This window comes from Orycteropus afer, unplaced genomic scaffold, assembly GCF_000298275.1.
Source record: "Orycteropus afer afer isolate SDZICR_OR568_19922 unplaced genomic scaffold, OryAfe1.0 scaffold00527, whole genome shotgun sequence".
NCBI lineage: Eukaryota > Metazoa > Chordata > Mammalia > Tubulidentata > Orycteropodidae > Orycteropus > Orycteropus afer.
The window spans coordinates 1,644,625-1,665,618 of NW_006922114.1; the positions used below are offsets into that span (position 1 = coordinate 1,644,625).

The window sequence follows — 20,994 nt, forward strand, 5'->3', positions numbered from 1 at the left end:
AATTTTCTCATCTTTGGCTTTGGTGGTTGGTGCGTAAATTTGAATAACAGTAGTATTAACTGGCCTTCCTTGTAGGCATGTGGATATTATCCTGTCACTGAGAGCATTGTACTTCAGGACAGATCTTAAAACATTCTTTGTGATGATGAATGCCACAGCATTCCTATTCAATTTGTCATTCCTGGTGTAGTAGAACATACAGTTGTCTGATACAAAATGGCCCAAACCAGTTCATTTTGGCTCACTAATGCCTAGGACATTAATCTTTATGGATTTCGTTTTATTTTTGACAACTTCCAATTTTCCTAGATTTGTACGTCGTACATTCCATGTTCTTATTAAGGAGATGTTCTCTACTATTTCTTTCCATTTTGAGTCATGCCCCATCAGCAAATGGAGGTCCTGAAAGCTTTATTCCATCCATGTCATTCAGGTCAGCTCTACTTTGAGGAGGCAGCTCTTCCCCAGTTGCATTTTGAGTGCTTTCCAATCTGAGGGGCTCATCTTCCACCACTGTATTAGACAGTGTTTCAGGGCTACTCATAAAATTTTCCAGTAATACGTCAGACAGTGTTTCACTACTATTCATAAGGTTTTCACTGGCCAATACTTTGAGAAGGGGATGACCCCTTCCTTTTTCCGAGTCTGTCTTAGTCTGGAAGTGCTGCTGAAACCTGTCCACTGTGGGTGACTCTGTTGGTATCTGAAGTACCAGTGTCATAGCCTTCAGCCTCACAGCAACATGCAAGCCAGCACAGTACGACAAAGTGACAGACTAGTGGTGGCCAAGACTGCTAGTGGGGGGCGTTCCCAGGAGTGATGATGGTGGGGAGTGCACTGTGCATAGTCTAGGGAAGTTGATTCAAAATCAGGTGTTCAGTTCTAGTGTGCAGCTGTCTCCTCTCTTCCAAGCAGGGGAGGCCCAGCATGAGAACCAGAGCCAGCAGGGCCTGCCCAGGGCACCACTCTTTCAACCCCTTGGGGAAAGTCCTTAACCTCGTGACTAGCTTTTCTCCTTTCTACAATGAGGGCATTAACAAACACACCATGATGATGAGGGAGCAGTGAATGGGTTAATGCCTTTGCAGTGATTAGCATCCACGGAGGGGCAAGTTTACTGGAGATGAGCAGTTATCCCCAGAAGTAACGATGAAAGTGCCCTGTCCCCACAACATAAACCAGCTACAGCTCACCAGGCAGGTGAGGCCATCCAAGGGTACATGTGGGACCTCAGCCTACCCTGCTGTGTGTGGTAAAGCATGAAGCTACGGACATTCTCCAAAGCCCACCACTATCCACTGACCACCTTAACTCTGCTGAGAAAACACGGGCAGTCACAGTGATCCATTAATCATCCCTTTGCTGTCACACCTGCAGCACAGACTTACTTAACTGGTAAAGGGCTTTAAGTCTAACTGGCATTAGCCTGTGTTGGGATAACCTAGAGAACACTATACTCTAAGTGAACTTGTGCCCCAGTTCACATGAAATTGATCTTTTTGTCAGTCCACATTCCTGCAGTAATTAGCTCAGATGGGAACAGAACTCCCAGCTTATCCCAAACTTTGGGGCATGTGGATATGGGTGGAGGATTCACTGCCAAGGCCAAAGGCCAAGGGCCTTCTGCCAATTCACCACTGTGGAAATATCCAGAACTCTTGGGTCTTTCTTGACTCTGTGCTGGGATCCCATCTCTTGGCAGATCTGGGAATAGGAATATATGTATGTGTTGTCAACACCTTTTCCCTGTAATTTAAATCTCCAGAAATTGAATTTTTGGTCCTTTTCTGTTTGCCTAATTAGTATGGAAAATGAACAATTTTCCTGTTAAATAAAGATCTTGCAACAGCTATCTTTTCGTAAATAAAGTGTTTCAGTTCCATTTCTTTTACTTCATGAGTACTTTCTTCCATTAATTGGGGTAAATGACTGAAGTATCTTAATTCAGACATTCATAGATTTAAAATTAAAGATCAAAGTGACATTCCCTAAATGGCATTTGCCATGAAAGACACCTCTGTGGTAACAGGAGGTCATGACGTCCAGCTCTCCTCCTGTCCACATTCATCTTTCAGCAATCATGGTCCGTGCTGGGACACCATGTGCCAGATGCTGGGCTACCACCCAGAGCATCTCAGATACTACTAGTGAGAGCAAACCTGGGAGGCTCAAGAGAGACCGAAGAAGATGCCCAAAGCCCCTCAGACCATAACCAGAACCAAAGCAGCTGCCAATGAGTCAATTCCCACCCATGGCACCCCAACATGTGCAGAGCAGAACTGCTCCACAGAGACGTCCGTGGCTGAGACCTCTCAGAAGCAGAGCTGCAGGCCTATCTTCCAAGGCACCTTGGGGTGTGTGTGCACGTACCCTCAACCTTTCACTTAGCTGAGCACTTCACTGTTCACCCTCCACTCCCAGGACCTGCAAGCCTCCACCAACCAGGTCCTATGGGAGCTCAGGTGCAGGAAGATGTAGTCACTGATACTGATCAACTCCGTGGGCCACCTGGCCCAGGACACGGTGTCTCATGGTGGACCAGTTTCATACAAGGATAGGTTGTCCTTCTCCCTCACCACAGATGACCACCACGGGTGGGGTGGCACCCAGCCTTTGGCTGCCGCGAACCACCATTTCCGAATTATTCATTCAACCCCTCAGTAGTGGGATCATCAAGCCCTTCTGTTGAGGCACCATGGGTGGAAATGGACCTACAACCTTTTGATTAGCGGCTGAGAGCACTCACTTGAGGACTCCTGGGGCACCTCGGAAAAAAGGCCTGGTGATCTACTCCTGAGAAACCAGCCTGAGAACCCTCTAACGCACACGGGGTCACCCTGAGTTGGAGTTTACTGCACAGCAACCGCTGTGTTTATTTTCGCTGGTGGGACATCACTGCTCACAGAAAACAAAGCAAAAGCACCAATGCAGCCTTCGTGGCCTCAAGAAAGGGCTAAAGCCCTGCTTGCAAGCAGGCAGGGCTCAATGGTTAAAGGGTGGGGCACACTCCCAAAAGACGTGAGGACAAGTCCTGATGCTTTTTAATACAGACATAAAAGTCTTTGTGCCTCAGTATTATAAATGGGTGAGACGTGTGCACAGGTCAGCAGTCACCTCCGTGCAGAGTGCAGCGAGTGAGGCCTCCTGGGACATCTGGTCACCTACTGATGGCCAAGGTTATTCCTGGCTTCAGACCTGGGGGGCTATGGCCCTCCTCATCCTTCCTGGGCTTCCCTCTGTGAGCTGGAGATCTATTCACAATGAGCGCTGGGCCCCCCAGGCAGAGGGACACGGGGACCGAGGACAAACGCTGTGCTCCATGGCAGAGCCCACATACACGTGGTAACGCTCCGGAGTGAACGGTCCCCAGAGTGAACACCTTGGGGAATGGGCAGTGAGGATGGTTGGGCAGATGCTGAATTTACATGTGAGGAAGGCTGGAAAGGTCAAAGCCAGGTCATATGTATACATGCTACAGCACGAGAAAGGAAGCAACACTAAGATTTCAAAAGCTGATGTTCGCGTGAACAAAGTGATGACATCCTCACAAAACGGTTTCTAACTGACCACAGCTGATGGATTGATTGCTAAGACAGAAAACCCTCTCTCTGAAACTTAACTGCTTGTTTGCACTTGTGGTTCTATTCCGTGTCCCTATTACTGACGATACTGTTGATACATTGGACTTTCCTTTTGCTCTTTTCGTCGCCGCTGAAACACACGTCCACACATTTCTTGCATCTGTTTTGATTTTTTCAGCCTCCATGTTACCTGTCAGGCCAGCTCTGCCACTTCCTCTGGCCCCATTGGGGGTTCTCCCTGTACGTCTGTCTGGGTGACAGACTGGAAGACAGGGCTTTTAGCTTGCTGGCTGCTACTGCTGTTGGTAGCTGCCCCCGACTCACAGCGACCCAGCACCATGGGATGGAACGCTTTCTGGTCCCGCACCATCCCCTCGGACGATTGTGATTGGACCGTTGTGACTGGACCACCGTGCAAAGCACTGGCCAATCTGGGGAAGCTGGCCACCAGGCTTTCCTCCTACTCTGTCTCTGTCTGGACACTCTGCTGAAACTGTCCAACATCACAGCCACACAACCTCCTGACAGACGTGTGCTGTGGGTATCAGAGGACAGGCAGACGGCCACCGTGAGGTCACGGAGTCTCTGCACAGGGTATGGGACCGCAAACCCCATGTCACTCACCTGCTTCCTACAGGAGGCCTGGTGCAGGCAACCTTAGTTTGCAGGGGTCTGTACACGCAGACAAGGAATCCACTGGAGTCAAGGCCTTTGGTGTATTTAAGTCAAACTTATAAGTCAGACTCCAACATTAAAACACTTATGATAATACGTCACTTTATTTACCCAGAAGTTTACCATAAAACAAAGGATGAGTTGCCGTCTACACAAATGCTGCAAGCTGCGCTACAGTATGGATTTTCATCTGCCTAAACCTGACTTGAAACCTTCTGCTGTAAATTTCTAAAATGGAAAATGGAGATTAAACGATCAAACCCACTTCCAAATCCGTATTTTCAGCCCGATCTTTATCATGATGCTTGCTGTTTATTGACTGCTTTGTTTTCAGCCTTACCAGCTTTCCCCCTTATCTTCACCTTACATCAAGCTTTCATACACAGCAACTCAGAAACTAAAAGAGCAGTCTCTGAGACGTCCGTACACAGAGGCCATCCAGACCCACAAGGCAGCACAAGAACCAGTGTCTGGTTCTAGAACGCTGACTCTTTAATAAGGAAAAGGGACATCTTGTTGAAAGCCATCTTCCAGGCAGCACAATCCTGTCCCAGGTGAAATATTTAGAGTTCTGCACTGTGTGCGGCATTGCGATTTATTTTTCTCTTCCAGGAAACATTAGAGTTTAGTAAGAATATCAACTGCTTTTTGCTTTAATTTCTCCTCATTCAGGGGAAACACTCCTTCGGGTAGCTGCACACACACAATGTCCTTGCCAGACAGGACTGTCTAATTTCCATACACACATAGGGAAATGGGAGAAACAACATGGGACTCGTCAGGGGGACCTGACGTTTTCCCTCCTACTGTGAACAGAAGGGCCTACCACTTTTCTTTCTGACCGTCCATTCCTCAGTACTCCATAGCATCTCATCTTGTTAATGCCCTTCCCAAGAATGTTCTAATGCATATTTAGACAGGAGGTTACAGCCCATGGGGGGCAGGACTGGACGTCACAGCCCACAGGAGGGTGGGATGTCACAGCCCACGCGTGGGGGGGTGGGACATTACAGCCCATGGGGGGGACAGGACATCACAGCCTGTGTGGGGGGATGGGATGTCACTGGCTGTGTGTGTGTGGGGGGTGGGATGGCACAGCCCACTGGGGGGAGATAGGAAATCACCATCTGCATGGGGGGGACACGGGACATTACAGCCTGTGGGTGGGGGCAGGCGGGACGTCCCAGCTCATGGTGGAGGGGTGGGGCTGGATGTCACAGCACGTGGTGGGGTTGATAGGAAGTTACAGACTACAGAGGGTAAGACAAGCATTTGTGGAAACAGTATTTACACAGGCAGGCAGGAAGGACAAAATTTCAGAGCTCTGAACCAGTTTTTCCCGGTCCAGTCATGGCTGACAAAGCAAAACCGGAATGAATGGTCCTGAATTTGTAAAACACAGGTGGACCCAGATGATAATTTGGAAAAATCACAGGTTGCCGCCTTCCTTACTGTGCTGCCTTGAACATGTGTCAGCCGCCATCTCTGAGTGGGTACTGCTGCCTGCTTCCTACTCAAGTTAAAATTGGCCTTGCCAATGATTCAGTAGCTATGCAACATACACTGGCCTTGTTTTTGTCGGCCAGGACCCAACTATTATGAACTAGATCAAAGCCCTGGATGTAACCACATGTGTCAGGGTGATCCCATGTAGGACAGTACAAAACTGAGCTCCACAGGGTTTTCGTAAGAGAGTTTTTGTAATTGGATCACCAGGCCTTTCTTCTGAGTCATCTCTGGTTAGACCTAAACCACCAATATTTCTGCTAGCAGCTGAGTGCCTTACCCATTTGCACCCCCCAGGGACTCAGTGTACAGGGCGCTCTCCTCCTATGCCTTGATCACCTGTAGCCTGCATTCGGTTACAACCCTTTTACCTGACATCTCTGTGACTTGGGCTTCATGAGTATCTCTCCTCCTAGATGGAGAGCTTCTCAAAGTCAAGGGTCGTAGCTTCCACATTCATATTCTATCCAGCCCACATCACAATGGGGCTCCTATTCAGAGTGTGAGCCTTGTTGGTTGAAGGAACAGCATTGGACAACCCCTGGGTTGATGAATGTGAAGTGAATCAAGGAATATGACACAACCCAATTAACGTGGTGGGAGGGGATAAGTGTAAGGTGAGTCAAGAACTATAACACAACACCAAGTAACATGGTGGGAGGGGATGAGTGTGAAGTGAGTCAAGAACGGCAACACAGTCTGACTAACATGGTGGGAGGGGATGGTCTGATAGGAGAAAGCAGAAAGAAAAAGTAGAGAGAGGAGGCAAGGACAATCCTAAAAGATCTGTAACACAGTCAAGAGCTGAAACACTAAAGGCAGCGAGAAACCTGGAAGGAGTCCAATGGCAGAGCTAGTGATGACAGATGGTGACAAATGGCAGGGCCAAGAGAAGCCTGTCCTGAGGGGGCTAGAGGAGTCTGTCCTGACGTGGCTGAGATGAGCCTGCATGGCTTAGAGGAGCTGAGAGATCTGTCCTGCACTGAAGAAGGGAGATTCTACCTACGTGCTTCCTGACCCTGATCTTGAGTTGTTCCCTATTACTTCCTTAATAAACCACTTAACTGTAAATATGGTCTGTGCCTGTGTGGCTATTGCAATGGATTATCAAACCCAGCAGAAAAGCAGAGAGTGCCATGGGAGGCACAGTTGGCATCAGAATTGGTAAAAAGGATGGAGAGTGGGATATGTCTGACCTCTGTCATAGGAATTAGCTTTAGTCTACTGGTGATTTTCATTCTTCCTGAAGTTAGACAGGATCTGATGATACTGTTACTACTACTATTACCACTGCAATACATTTGGTGTCAGAAGTGGGATTTATTTATTTATTATTTTTTTAAATGGCTCCTGACTCATGGAAACTCAAGGTTTTGGAGAAGAAAGGATGAACTGACAGGGGATAAGACAGTTTTGCTATCTGTAATGGGTAAAAGGAAAGCCAGACATGTTATGCTGCAGCAGTGGATAGGCAAGCTGCATCGGTGTGGCTTTGAGTTAAAGCCCAGCATGTTAAGCAAGATGACTGATAGGGGGCCAGGATCTTTTGGTTCAACCCAGCCAGCAACCTACGGGCATATGCTAACATATAGGTAAGAGAATCAGTGAATGGAAAACAGGAGATGAAACTGGAATGTTATAAAGATTATGTGTTTATCTGTATGTAGTGTTTGTCTGACTGAAGGAATATTTTCCCTACCTGCTGTTGTATAATATGAAAATGACATTGAATACTGCAGAAAAAAACTGAGTGTGTAAGTCCACACTTCAGGCAATACTTGACTGGACATGTGAAAAGGGGAAATAGTAAATGGAGCTTGTGCCAAAAGTTAGTGATATCAGGAGATTTGCATTTCATAGACAATTATACTGGACTTTGATTGAGAGTACCATGATGACTGAAGGTTCTGTTGACCAATGACCTGCTTGGTGAATCAGCAGTAAAAGGATGTCCATGTGGGTCACAGCCTTATGCAATGGGATGTGTTGGAATAGGATTGGGAGCTAATGGAAGCTGTTGAGTAGATAGCTTGGTATGTTCACTTGGAGTAACCATCTGGTCAACAAGATTAATGAAAGTAGGACACACTCAGCAACAAAGAGATGGGCTAAGTTTGGACACGTTCCATTGGCACCCACTGACCTACCCCGTGGAGTCTAGGAGTGAGAGAGTGAAAGGGTTGGGTGGTCTTAAGTGTAGAGAGTTATGTGGACTCCTGAGCCCACTGTCCCAGTAGCTTGGATGGAAAAGGATGAGCTGACCCCAACTGAATGGGGATGAGGTGACCTGGCCCCTGGTGAGAGAGAGAAGAAAGAGAAGACAGAGAGAGGAGAGAGAGAGAGACAAAGAGAAAAGAGAGGGAGAGGGAGAGAGAAGAGTGAGCGAGGAAAGAGAGAGAGAGAGGAGACAGGGGAGAGAGGAGATGAGACACTAATTAACATAAATTCCACATCCAGAAAAGCAAAAATTTACAGACCTGAAAGGAGAAATAGAAACATCCACAATCATGGTGGGAGAAATTAACAATACCTAATAACTAATCTCAATAACTAATAAAATAAACAGTCAAGGATCAGTAAGAATATAAAGACCTGAGCATAAGTCTGTACTGCTCAGAAATGTATCTTAATGGCTTCCTGAGTCTCTGTATTCATTGACGTAGAAGAGAACGGAGACACAGAGCCTAGATGTGTTGTTATCAGGGTCTATATGAATAAGACACACAGGGTGCCAAGATACAGGCACATCCATTACCTAGGGCTGGTAGTCAACCCATAGGAGGGATGCATTTTCCTCCTAGGTTGGAAAGTTGACAACTTGTCTGTCAGTGTGTCCCACTGTGGTGGAGTGTGTGTTGCTGTGAGCCTGGAGGCTATGCAACTGGTATTTCAATACAAGCAGGGTCACCCATGGTGGACAGGTTTCAGCAGAGCTTCCAGACTAAGACAGACTGATGTGGACTAAAGATGTGGTGATCTACTTCTGAAAAATTGGCCACTGAAAGTGTTATGAACATCCCAGAAACACTGTCTGATACAGTGTGGAAAGATGAGCCTCTCAGGTTGCAAGGCACTTATGACGGAAAATATGACTGGGGAAGAGCTGCCTCCTCAGAGTAGAGATGACCTTAATGACATTGGTGGAGTAAAACTTTCAGGAACTCCATTTGCTGATGGGGCAAAATGATGACTCAAAATGGGAAGAAACAGCTGCAAACATCAATTAATCATTGGAATGTAGAATGTATGAAGTATGAATCTAGGAAAACTGGAAGTTGTCAAAAATTAAACGGAACACATAACGATTGATATCCTAGGCATCAGTGAGCTGAAACAGACTGGTTTTGGCCATTTGGAATCAGACAACCCTATGATCTACTATGCCAGGAATGACAATTTGAAGAGGAATAGCAATGCTTCCTTGTCAAAAAGAACTCTCCTAAAGTATAATGCCATCAATGACAGGATAATACCCACAGCTCTACAGGGAAGACCAGTTAATACAACTATTATTCAAATTTACACAATAAACACTAATGCCTACAATTGAGAAACTGAAGTTTTTACCAACTTCAGTAGTCTTGCTGACCAAACTGATGAAAACTGCAATCAAAATGCATTGATAGTTGCTGGTAATTGGAATGTGAAACTGAAAATGAAGAAGAATGAGTAGTTGGAAAATATGGTCTGGTGACAGACACAATGCTGGAGATACCATGATACAATTTTGCAAGACCAATAACTTATCCAGTGCACATATGTTTTTCAACAACATAAACAGTGATTATACACATGGACTTTGCTGGATGGAATACACAGGAATCAAGTTGACTATTTCTTGATTGAAGGAAGACCTCAATATCATCAGTTAGAAAACGGCCAGGGGCTGCCTATACAAGTTTAAGTTGAAGCTGAAGAAAATTAAAGGAAAGACGAGAAAGGAAGAAAATGTCAAAATGGGTGTCAGAAGAGAATGAAACTTGCTCTTGAACAGAGAGTAGCTAAAGCAAATGAAGAAATGATGAAGTACAAGAACTGAACAGAAGCTTTCAAAGGGCAGCTTGAGAAGACAAAGCATTAGAATGAAATGTGCCAAGACCTGGAGTTAGAAAACCAAAAGGCAAGAACACACTGGGAATTTTCAAGCTGAAAGGACTGGAAAAAATTCAAGCCTATAGCTGCAATATTGAAGGAATATATGGGCAAAAAATTGAAAGACACAGGAGGCATCCAAAGAAGATGGAAGGAATACACAGAGTCACTGTAACCAAAAAGAATTGGTGGATGTTCATCCATTTCAGGAGTTGGCATATGATCAAGAACCAATGGTATTGAGGGAAGAAGTATAAGGTGGACTGAAGGCACTGGTGAAAAACGGGCTCCAGGAAGTTACAAAATACACATCAAGGTGCTTCAACAAACAGATGTTGTGCTGGAGGCACTCACTCGTCTATGGCAAGAGATTTGGAGGACAGCTACCTCACTAACTGACAGGAAGAGATCCATTTTTGCACCCATTTGAAAGAAAGCTGATTCAACAGATTGTGAAAATTATCAAACAATATCATTAATATTACACACTAGTAAAATCTTACTGAAGACATTTCAAAAGCGGTTGCAGCAGTATATTGACAGAGAACTTCCAGAAATTCAAGCTGGGTTCAGAAGAGGACGTGGAAGAAGGGACATCACTGCTGGTGTCAAATGAATCTTGGCTGAAAGCAAAGAATACCAGAAAGATGTTTACTTGTGTTTCATTGACTATGCAAAGGCATTCAACTGTGTGAATCATAACAAATCATGGATAACATTGAGAAGAATGGGAATTCCAGAACATGTAATTGTGCTATCAGGAGGCTGTCATTCAAACAGAACAAGGGGGCACTGCATGGTTTAAAATCAGGAAGGGAGTGTGTCAGGGTTGTATCCTTTCACCATACTTATTCAATCTGTAAGCTGAGTAAATAATCTGAGAAGCTGGACTATATGAAGAAGAGTGTGGCATCAGGATCAGTGGAACAGTCATTAACAACCTACAATATCCAGATGACACAAACTTATTTGCTCAAAGTGAAGATGCCTTGAAGCATTTACTGATAAAGATCAAAGAGTACAGCTTTCAGTATGGATTACGTCTCAACAGAAATCCTCTGCCTTCAAGTTGCTGTTGACTCCGTGCCCCAACAAGACAGAGTAGAAATGTCCATAGGGTTTCCAAGATTGTCACTCTTCACTGAAGCCACCTGTCACATCTTTCTCCCATGGAGTGGCTGGTGCGTTCAAACTGCAGACTCGTCTTTAACCACTGCATCACCAAGTGCTTTAATCACTGCATCACCAAGCCTCCTACTTTTACAAAAAGAAAACAAAAATCCTCACAACTGGACCAATAAGTAACATCATGATAAACAGAGAAAAGACTGAAATTGTCAAGTATTTCTTAGATCCACAACTGATGCCCACGGAACCAGCACTCAAAACATCAAACACTGTATTACTTTATACAAATCTGCTGCAAAAGACCTATTTAAAGTGTTAAAAAGCAAAGATGGCACTTGGAGGACCAAGGTGCCCCTAACCCAAGCTGTGGTATTTTCAATCTGCTCATATCCATGTGAAAGCTGGACAAGGAATAAGGAAGATTGGAGAATTGATGCCTTTGAATTATGGTGTTGGCAAAGAATACTGAATATACCGTGGACTGCCAGAAGAACACACAAATCTGTGCAGTCAGAGTTCTCCTTCGACGTGAGGAAGGCCTGACCTCTGTACTTTGGTCGTGTTAGCAGGAGGGACCAGTCCCTACAGAAGAACAAACATCATGCCTGGTATAGAACGGGTCAACAAAAAAATAGGCAAATGATCAATGAGATGGACTGACACGGTGGATGCAACAATGGGCTGACATGCAGCAAGGACTGGGAGCATAGTGCTGGACCGGGCAGTGTTTCCTTCTGATGTACGGTGTTGCTATGGGCTGGAATCAACGCGACAGCAGTGCTAAGAACGAGCTGGAAAGTAACCTCCCTGAGATTATGTGTGTAATTGACCCCATCTGCATACCTTCATACGAGAGCAAAGGACAAAACAGTGTCCTAGGTTGCTGGACTGGCTAGACAGTGGAGCCCTAGTGATGCAGTGGTTAAAGTGCTGGGCTGCTAAACAGTGATCAGTTCACACCCACCAGCTGCTCTGTTGGAGAATGATGTGGCAGTGAGCTTCCAGAAAGATTTACCCATAAAAACACACCAAAACCAATGCCATCGAGTTGGTTCCGACTCATAGAGACCCCATTGGGCTTCTGAGGTGGTAAAGCTTTATGGAAGTAGACTGCCCCACTTCTTTCTGCAGAACAGCTGGTGGGTTTGAACCGCTGACCTTCTGGTTGGCAACCCACCTAGATGAAAAGACCTGACAATTTTGGAGTGTGCATGATGGCAAACCTAAGTCGGGAATGGAAGCCACTGAGAATTTCCTTTTCCTCCTCATGGGCAATGAGTTAGAACTTAACAGCATCTTAGGAGGTCACACCGAGCATCAGAGAAATTAACCGCCAATGATGACTCCAGACGGGCTGGTACCTCAAAGCCTTCGCACTATGCACTAGGGGAAGGTGAGAGATGACACCAGAAAGCCATTGTTCAATGAGCTGCCTAATGGAAGCTGCCTGGGGCGTACTGGCGGGCTCCGCTCTGACACCGGGTCCATCTGAGGCCCTAATAGTCCCGTCTCTCTTTGTTCTGAAAGCGTATGGTTCGTGTGCTGCTGACTTCATATGTGAAGCCACATCCCCGCTTTCCGCAACAGAGAGTTCCTGCTCCCACGTGATGAGCCACTGGGTCCTCTGCAGATGGCCTCCTGGAGTCCCACGCGGCTCATTTCACAGGGTCAGGAAGGACCGGGCCACATGCTGAAGTGGCCCCATCAGGACAGTAGGAAGACGCAGAGAGAGCGTGGGCCATGTTCCTTCTCACACAGCGTGGTCGAAAATACAGCAGGAGCACGGCCTGGCCAGAGCCAGTTCTCCCTTCAAGGGTCTGCCACGTGCCCTTTCAACCAGAACTGCCATGTTGCATTGACCCAGGGAGGCGCGTGCCGTGGAATGAAGTGAAGCGAAGCCAAAATGAGCCAGGAGGGTCAGGTATCATGGGGCACTGAGAAGCTACAGTCGACCTATGTTCCCAGATACCTTCTGACGCTTCCGAAGGTCACCTTGCGCTTCTACTGGGAAATAGGAGCCAACAACGGACATAGAGCAGTAGCTGCTTGCATTTCTTCTCATAATCCCACAGAGAACTCCTGAACTAGACCCCAGTTCTTTGAAAATTTTAGGATTCCTGAAGGGAGAGGAGGAGATCCTGCAAATGGTTCACATGTTCGGCTGCTGAGGGAAAGGTTGCAGGTTTGAGTCCACCAGAGTGTCTCCAAAGAGAGGCCTGGTGGTCTGCTTCCATAAGATCCCGGCCAATGAGTCCCCAGGAGCACCTTTCCCCTCTTACACACACAGGGTCACCACGACTTACACTTGACTCCACGGCCCCTGGGGGGTTAAAGGGACAGTGCGTGGGGCCAGAGACACTGGGCATCTGAGAAAACTGCTCCGTGTGAATGCATTTTCCAAGCTCTGACATCTGCTCTTCCGTCTTTAGTTAATTACAAGTTCCTCTGAAAATTATTATGTATGAAAATTGTTTTCATATCTAAAATTACACACATCCAATAACGCCATGGGCAGCATGAAGACAAAATAAAGAAAGAACAGGAACTGCAGAGCTTAAGCAAAACACCAATTAAAACAGATTGGTGATATAAATAAACGTTTGTGTCACTTCACAAGGAAGAGAGCTCATCAAGCATCAGAGCAGATGGCAATCATACTGCGATCAAAACTCCTTGTTCCATCCTCCAGCTGAGTCTGTGAACTTGCAGACATTCCCTGCCACACACCCCAGCTTTGGTAACGGGAAACCAGGAGAAAAGGTAGCAGGTTCCTAGGTGGCACCAACAATTCAGCACTTGGCTAGTAGATGGAAAGCCAGTGGCTCGAACCCACCCAGGGACGTCTCAGTGACCCAGCTCTGAATGGTCACAGCAGGGATTTGCTCTGACACGTGGTGTCACCATGAGGCAGAACCGACCTGGTGGCAGCTAATACTGACAGGAGTAACCACCTGCGAGATAGACTGACACGGTGGCTGTAACAGCGGCTGACATGTACCAACAGGTCTCAGATAGTCCAGGACTGAGCAATATTTCCTTCCATCACACACATGGTTGCCAAGAGTCAGAGTCAACTTGATGGCAACTACCAACAACGTTAAAGACACACAGTCAAGGATGCACCACCTAAGGCAGGAAGGAACTGGTACAAAGAGTGTTTTCTTTCAGCTTCACCAGGGAGGACCCTTCCCTGAGTCTCACTCATGGCCCTGCTTCCCTTACTCACCTTCCTATCCCCAGAGCACATACCAGGGTGGGTATTTACTACTTATCAGTTAAACGATGGAATGAAAGCAGGTAACAAACTGCAGTGCTCAGATTCCAGCATGGAATCATGGGCCCAGGCAAGCGTCTCCTGTGATTGCGGCACATACCGGTGTTGCAGACCTGAGTGAACCAAGTGGAGATGGCACCCCAAGAGCAAAATCAATCAAGCCGACGGCCAAGCATCTGATGGGTCTTGCAGTTTCCTACCACTCCTCAGAAGGAAGACTGGGCAATCTACGTCCATAGACCCAAGGAGGGGTTGCTATGAGTTGGAAACAACTCGGTGGCAGTAAGTTAAATTTTTTGGTTTTAGAGTCTATGTTGAATTTATGAATATAGATGCGAACATTCACATACAAAAAAACTACTAACAGAATCCAAGAGTGTATTAAGAGTCATACACTGTACTGCAATAGGGTTCCCTTATGTGGCCTTTGTGATCCTGGGTTTGTAATTCTGCCAAGATGATTGGGAGGTTACAATCTTGCAAAGGGTTTAGTGGGTCTACTATGCAAACAGAAGGTGTAAAACCACCCAATAGGATTAGGAGGCCTTGTGAAAACTGGTTGATTAGTATGCAGATAAGTGATTGTGGTCTACAGAGGGGAATGTCAGTTCCTGGTCCTGGTGGAAGGACCATACCTTGAAATTGACAAGGAGGCGGCTTACATAGGGCAAATCTAGAAGACTCTAGAGTGGACTGCATCTTTGGACACAAGTTCCCTGTGCTGAAAACCTCATAAACCCAGAGGAGGGCAGGAGAGGGAGCTTTAGCACTGCAGATGGCTCAAGACAGTGAACAATGGATCAAGATGGTGGGAAACGGCAATAACCACAGAAGAGCCCAGTGGCAGAAAAAGGGCGCAGGAATATGAGAGGCAGGAACCAGGAGATTGGTGTGAGGTGGCTGCAATGGGCCTGGTGACCCACTGAGCAAAAGCTGAACGGCTTTTGGTCAGGAGGCTTTCTGGCAGAGTGGGGTTCCTCCAGGCACTTGTCAGCAGAGCCAAAATAGCTGTAACACTTGCCTGAGCCGGGCAGAGGCAGAGAGAAGGCCTGGTGGTGGGCAAGGCTCAGAAGAAGCTGAGAGCCATCTTGTTGGAAGCGATCCCGACTGAAGAACAGTATCTTGAATTCCGAGTTGTTCCTGTTACTTCCGAGTTGATCCTGATACTAAGTTATAGCTTAATGAGCTGTCTAACTGGGAGTACTGAGTTCTGTGTGGCCAATTCAATCAGTTATCGAACCCAACAGAGAAGTGGAGGGCCATGGGGAGGATAGCTGGAGTCAGTAATGGTCCAAGAAAGTTGGAATGTTGGGGTATGTCTGATCTCCACCTCATGGAATCAACTCTGCACTGATGTTGACCTTCTCCCCCACTCATGAATGCACACAAGGGTAACACTAAATTACATACACCATGATCAAGTGGGGTTTATTCCAGGAATCAAGGAATGCAAGGAAGTTTCAACAGTAGAACCTGTGGTTGCTGTTAGGTGCTATTGAGTCAGCTCTGACTCATTGCGACCAAGAGACCAAAACATCACCCGGTCCTGCACCATCCTCACAAATCTCGCTGTGGTTGAGCCCACTGTTACAGTTACTGTGTCATCCATCCGTTGAGGGTTCTCCCTTTTCCACCGACTCTCTACTTTACCTAACATGTTATCCTTCTCCAGGGAATGGTTCCTTCTGAAAATACAACCCAAGTAGGTGAGATGAAGTTTTCCCACAGGGGAACTCTGTCCAGCTGAGACCAGACAGGACAGGCTGAGCAGGGATGGGCCCTTCTCACCGCGTGCCTTCAGGAGCATCATGAGCTGACATAGTCCCAGACATCAGATGGGGATGGTAAGTAGGTAGGCAGGTGGGTACATTGACTGACAGGGGCCACAGCATCCAGGAACTTGGGGGACACAGGCCAAGGGCCCGGACCTGCTGCCTCCAGTGCTTCAGCCATGGAACTAGGTTTGTTGGGCCTCGATTCTTCTGTTGGAAAACTCAGGGTTCCATAAGTTAGCATTTCCCAAAGCATCTCACACACCCAGTGAGTTAACAAGAACGAGGCACTCTGAGGAACCCTTGGTGGCACAGAGGGTGAAGGGCTCAACTTCATGGCTGAAGGTTGGCCGTCCAAACCCACCCAGAGGGGTTCTGGGAGCCCAGCCTGGTGATTATCTGAAAGGTCAACCTTGGAAGGGGTGCTTTGGCTTGGGATCACCCTGATGACGACCACCACCAACAGAGAGCCAGCTCCACCATGAGGTCGCTAACACTGTCATCATTTGATACACTACAGTCCACTCGAAATTCCAACTGCCAAGTTTCACTGTCTCCTAAATTTACCCACTGTGCCATCATATGATCCCCCAAAATCCAGCATCAATTCACCTTGATTCACAAGTGCAGAGGCCCCGGGGGCAGGTATCGGTTTACTGGCCTACCTCTTGACCTGCACAGACCCCTGTGGTCCAGTCTAGGAAGCAGCCACCTCTCCCATGTCCTCTGCTGATACCTGTAGTCATCACTTTACCCACCCCTTTCTCAGAAAAGGAGTCAGGCTCAGGGAGGGCAGCGGACCCGCCACTCAACTGGACATTGGCAGGCAGACGTGGTTCTCCTCCCTGGGAATTCAGCTCTGTGGGATCCCTGGGCACTTCTACCCAGACGTGAACAGTTAGCTCAGGAAGGCTCTAGGCTGCTCTGACCATCAGTATTTCTTTAAGACATTCTCACTGACCAGAGGAATCAACATGATGTACGACAGCTGGTGTGTGCATGGTGTGTAGTGTCTTGGCATGCCGTGTCGACAAAGCATTTACTACCTTATCTCTGTGAGAAACTGACATTTTCAGAGCATCTAGTGTGTTCAGAACACCTAGTGTGTGCAGAACATCTAGAAGGTATAGTCATCTAGGTGTACATGTTGTGTCTGCAGAGCACCTAGTGAGTGTGGAGCACTTAGTGTTTGCAGAGCACCTAGTGTGTACAGAGCACTTAGTACTTGCAGAGCACCTCAAGTGTGTAGAGAACTTAGGGCTTGCAGAGCACCTAATGCATTCAAAGCATTTAGTGTTTACAGAGACCCTCATGTGTGCAGAGCACATATGCTGTGGATTCATGGCCCTGCACCATGCTGGGGAGTGAGGAGGAAGGTACTCACCACATTGCAGCCTGCGCAATCTGGCCCATTCTCGCAGGTCCTGCGGCGAGCTTGAATGCCACCCCCACACTGGGCCGTGCACCGTTCCCAGGGACCCCAGCCTGTCCAGAACATGTGTGGGGGGCACAGCAAATGTTCGTTGCAGTATCTGTGATGAGGAAACCAAGAGAAGACAGAAACTGCTTAGTGCGACGTGAGGCCACTGGGTTTCCCACTGGGTCGTGTCACAGATGCTGGACACATGGGCATGCTCCATGTGGGGGCGAGGGGGCTTTGTGTTCTGAGTGGTGGCACAAGAAAGGAGGCAGATGTGGCACTGGCCATGCGTGTAAACACAGACAATGGGTTGCATTGAAGACAATGAGGAAAATGCAAAACTCACAACGCAGGATGGATCTTCCTGTGCAGCCAAGTAGGGAAACAAACAAAACAAAACCCTTCAGTGGACACGGAAGTGAGAGCATACAGAGTAACATCCCCGAGAGCACGGCGCTGTGAACGTGGACAGTCCCAGCCCATGAGGCCACAGACACACAGTCAGCAGCGCATGTGGAATTCAGTCCTCTTCCTCCAACCAAGTCCTGCCATCCTGTTCGCACAAGTTAAAGAAAAGCTGCAGCACGGTAGTTAGCATGGACCATTCGGCTCATCTGCTTAGGTACCTGCACTGTTATGTTCAGTCACAGGTCTCAGAATCCAATAAAAAATATTACAAGACCACCAAACCAAAATAAACACCCAACTCACTGTCATCAAGTCAATTCTGACTCATAGCGACCCCCATTGGGTTTCCAAGGTGGTAAATCTTTAAGGAAGCTGACTAGCCCATCTCACTTCCCCGGGAAGCTTATGGATTTGAACCACTAACCTTCTTCTGGTCAGCAGTCAAATGCCTTAGGCAACATGCCACCAGAGCTACGTAAAAGACCACAAGTTACACAAAAAGAGCCCATTTTCCACCTACAAACATTAGTCCTATTTTTCAGAGACCGACTATACTTCTCTGCAAGTTTTAGGCAAATATCCCACCCCCACTGCCCACACAGTCAATGGAATTTCTCTTCACACTTTCATAACACAAGTGAGATGAGGAAGTGAGGAAGAAAGCACCACAAGGGCAGATGGCCCAGCATCGTATTGTGTGGGGGCCGCAGGGGCTGAGGGCTAATCTCAGGAGTTAACTTACTGAGACATTTCAGTGATGGAGGGGACAATGTGCAGTCAATTGTCTCCACACCAAGCACAGTCATGGCATCTAGAGAACATGGGAATGAGAGAAGAAAAGATTTTCCCTAGGCCCCAGGCCATCTTCCTTTAGAAAGATGAGGCTGAAATGTCTTCTTGCCGAGTGGCGTCTGTCCCCATTAATGCCATCATCCAGTGCTCAGTCCTCAGGGAACGAAAGGAATGACAAAGAGCCCTCTGCAATCACATCTGAGATGTATAGTAGAGACAGCCAGGCAGGACCAGGATCACAGGGCAGAACACCACCTTGTGACACAGTGGTACCATGTGAGAAGACGTGTTCCTCGAGCAGGAAATAGGGGCACATGGTGGCCTCAAGGCAGTAGAACTAAAAGGGGGCATGGAGTTTCCTGACAACAGATGTGGCCAAGAGCCATGTGCTTTTCCACCAATCCATGGAAACTTCCTGGATGATGGGAAGGCTTCAGGAGTAGGCCCAAGGAGGGGACGTAAGAGCAACACTAAGCTGAAGGTCATCAATATGGCGAGGCATCTTGAGTGTCTGGTGGCATGTGGACAAGGATGGAAGGTAGAAAGGGAAAAGTGAAGTAAGAAAGACGAAAGAGGACCGAGGAGAAGAGAACACACATGGAGATAGGAAGTGGGTTGGTGGAACAGCGTGGAGGAGTTGCCTTTATGGAGAATCAAGGAGGGCCCACAGAGTTCCAGGGGTAAAACACCACCAGAGCAAGACCACAAAGACGCCTCTCTCCTGGGGTTGCTGGGTCATCTTGCTGGCAGCCCAGAGCTCACCAAGACTGCAGGTTCGGGGTGGGACAGAGCCCAAGGCAGCTGAGGCCACCAGCAGAGGGCATGGTAAACTCAAGCCTGACCAGAGGACTGTCCAATGGTGGAAAGGACTCTTGCACCAAAGTGCTAGATTTAGATGACTCAGAAGATAGGATTTTAGACTTGGAGTTGATTTCAGACTTTTTGCAGTGATGTGATGGGGTGAATGTGCTTTGCATGTGGGAGAGATATGAATTTCTGGGGGGGGGGGCAATGGGTAGAATGTCATGGACCGAATTTTCACCCCTAAAAGTATGTGTTGTGAATCCTAACTTCTATAGGGGTGGATGTAATCCCATCTGGGATTGAGCTTCCTTCTTATATTAATGTGGCCATACCAGGGCAGGGTGGGTGTGTCTTAACCCAACAGCCTTCGAGATAGAAAGGAGCAGATTAAACACAGAGAAGGAAGCAGACAGAGCGAGACACACCCACCACGCGAAGCTTGCCAAGGAGCTGGGGAGCAGAGACAAGGGCTTACCCCTGAGCTGGCAGAGAGCCCCTTCCTCTAGAGCTGGCACCCCAAATTCGAACTGCTAAGCTCCTAAACTATAGGAAAGGGGCCCTCATGGTGCAGTCATTAAGTGCTCGACTGCTAAGCAAAAAGTTCTATTTCAAACCCCCAACAGCTCTGCAAAAGAAAAGACCTGCCAATCTGCTCCAGTAAAGATGACACTTTAGGTAACCCAATGGGGCAGATCTACTCTGTCCTCTAGGGGTGCTACAAGTTGTACTTGACTTGACAGTACACAACAACAACAAACTCAGAAAATAAATTTCAGTTTGTTAGTGCCACCCCCTTGTAGTATTTCTGTTACAGAAGCACTAGAGAGCCAACATGGAATTGGTGGCACCAATTCAAGGGAGAAGGAATCCAAGCTGGATGAGCACAGTGTAAGTCAGCGGGAGAGGAAGGGGCCTGTATGGGGACTGGAGGAGGTGGAATAAGATACGGAATGTGGCCACAGGAGGGTGGGGGATAGCCCCCAAGGCAGCTCTTGTGGACTTGCAGGAAGCAGCGGCACACAGGGTTGGCAGCCGGAACAGGTAAGGTGGGTGGGGGACAGCCCCCAAGGAGGGAGGGGCAATGGCAGACAGGGTCAGCAGGAACAAGCAGGGGGAAGCCCAGGAAGTGAGTGGAGCAGTTGGAACAGCTAAGGGAGATGACCCTGTCTGTTGGTTTGTCATAGTGTGGTGGCTTGCGTGCTACTGTGAGGCTGGAGGCTGCACCAGCAGGAGTGCCCTTGGAGGATGAGATCTGATAGATCTTCCAGACTGAGACAAACTCAGAAGAAGGAAGAGGCCATCCACTTCTCAAAGAATTGTCCAGTGAAAATCTTATGAATAGTAGTGACACCACTCTCTAATATATCACTGGAAAATTTTATGAATGGCCCTGAAACATTATCTGATACAGTGCCAGAAGATGAGACTCTCAGGATGGAAGGCACTCAACATATGACTGAGAAAGAGCTGCCTCATCAGAGTAGAGCCCACCTAAATGATATGGATAAAGTAGAGCTTTTGGGGCCTCCATTTGCTGAAGTG

General features: G+C 47.5%; 1 protein-coding gene across 1 annotated transcript in view; it reads right to left on the reverse strand.

Moving 5' to 3' along the window:
* Positions 1-20,994, reverse strand: part of SEMA5A (semaphorin 5A) — a 233,930-nt gene that overhangs the window by 46,412 nt on the left and 166,524 nt on the right. Inside the window, exon 11 of the mRNA XM_007955665.1 lies at positions 17,413-17,560. Within this exon, the coding sequence (XP_007953856.1) occupies positions 17,413-17,560 (148 nt within the window). The remainder of the gene's footprint in view (positions 1-17,412; positions 17,561-20,994) is intronic.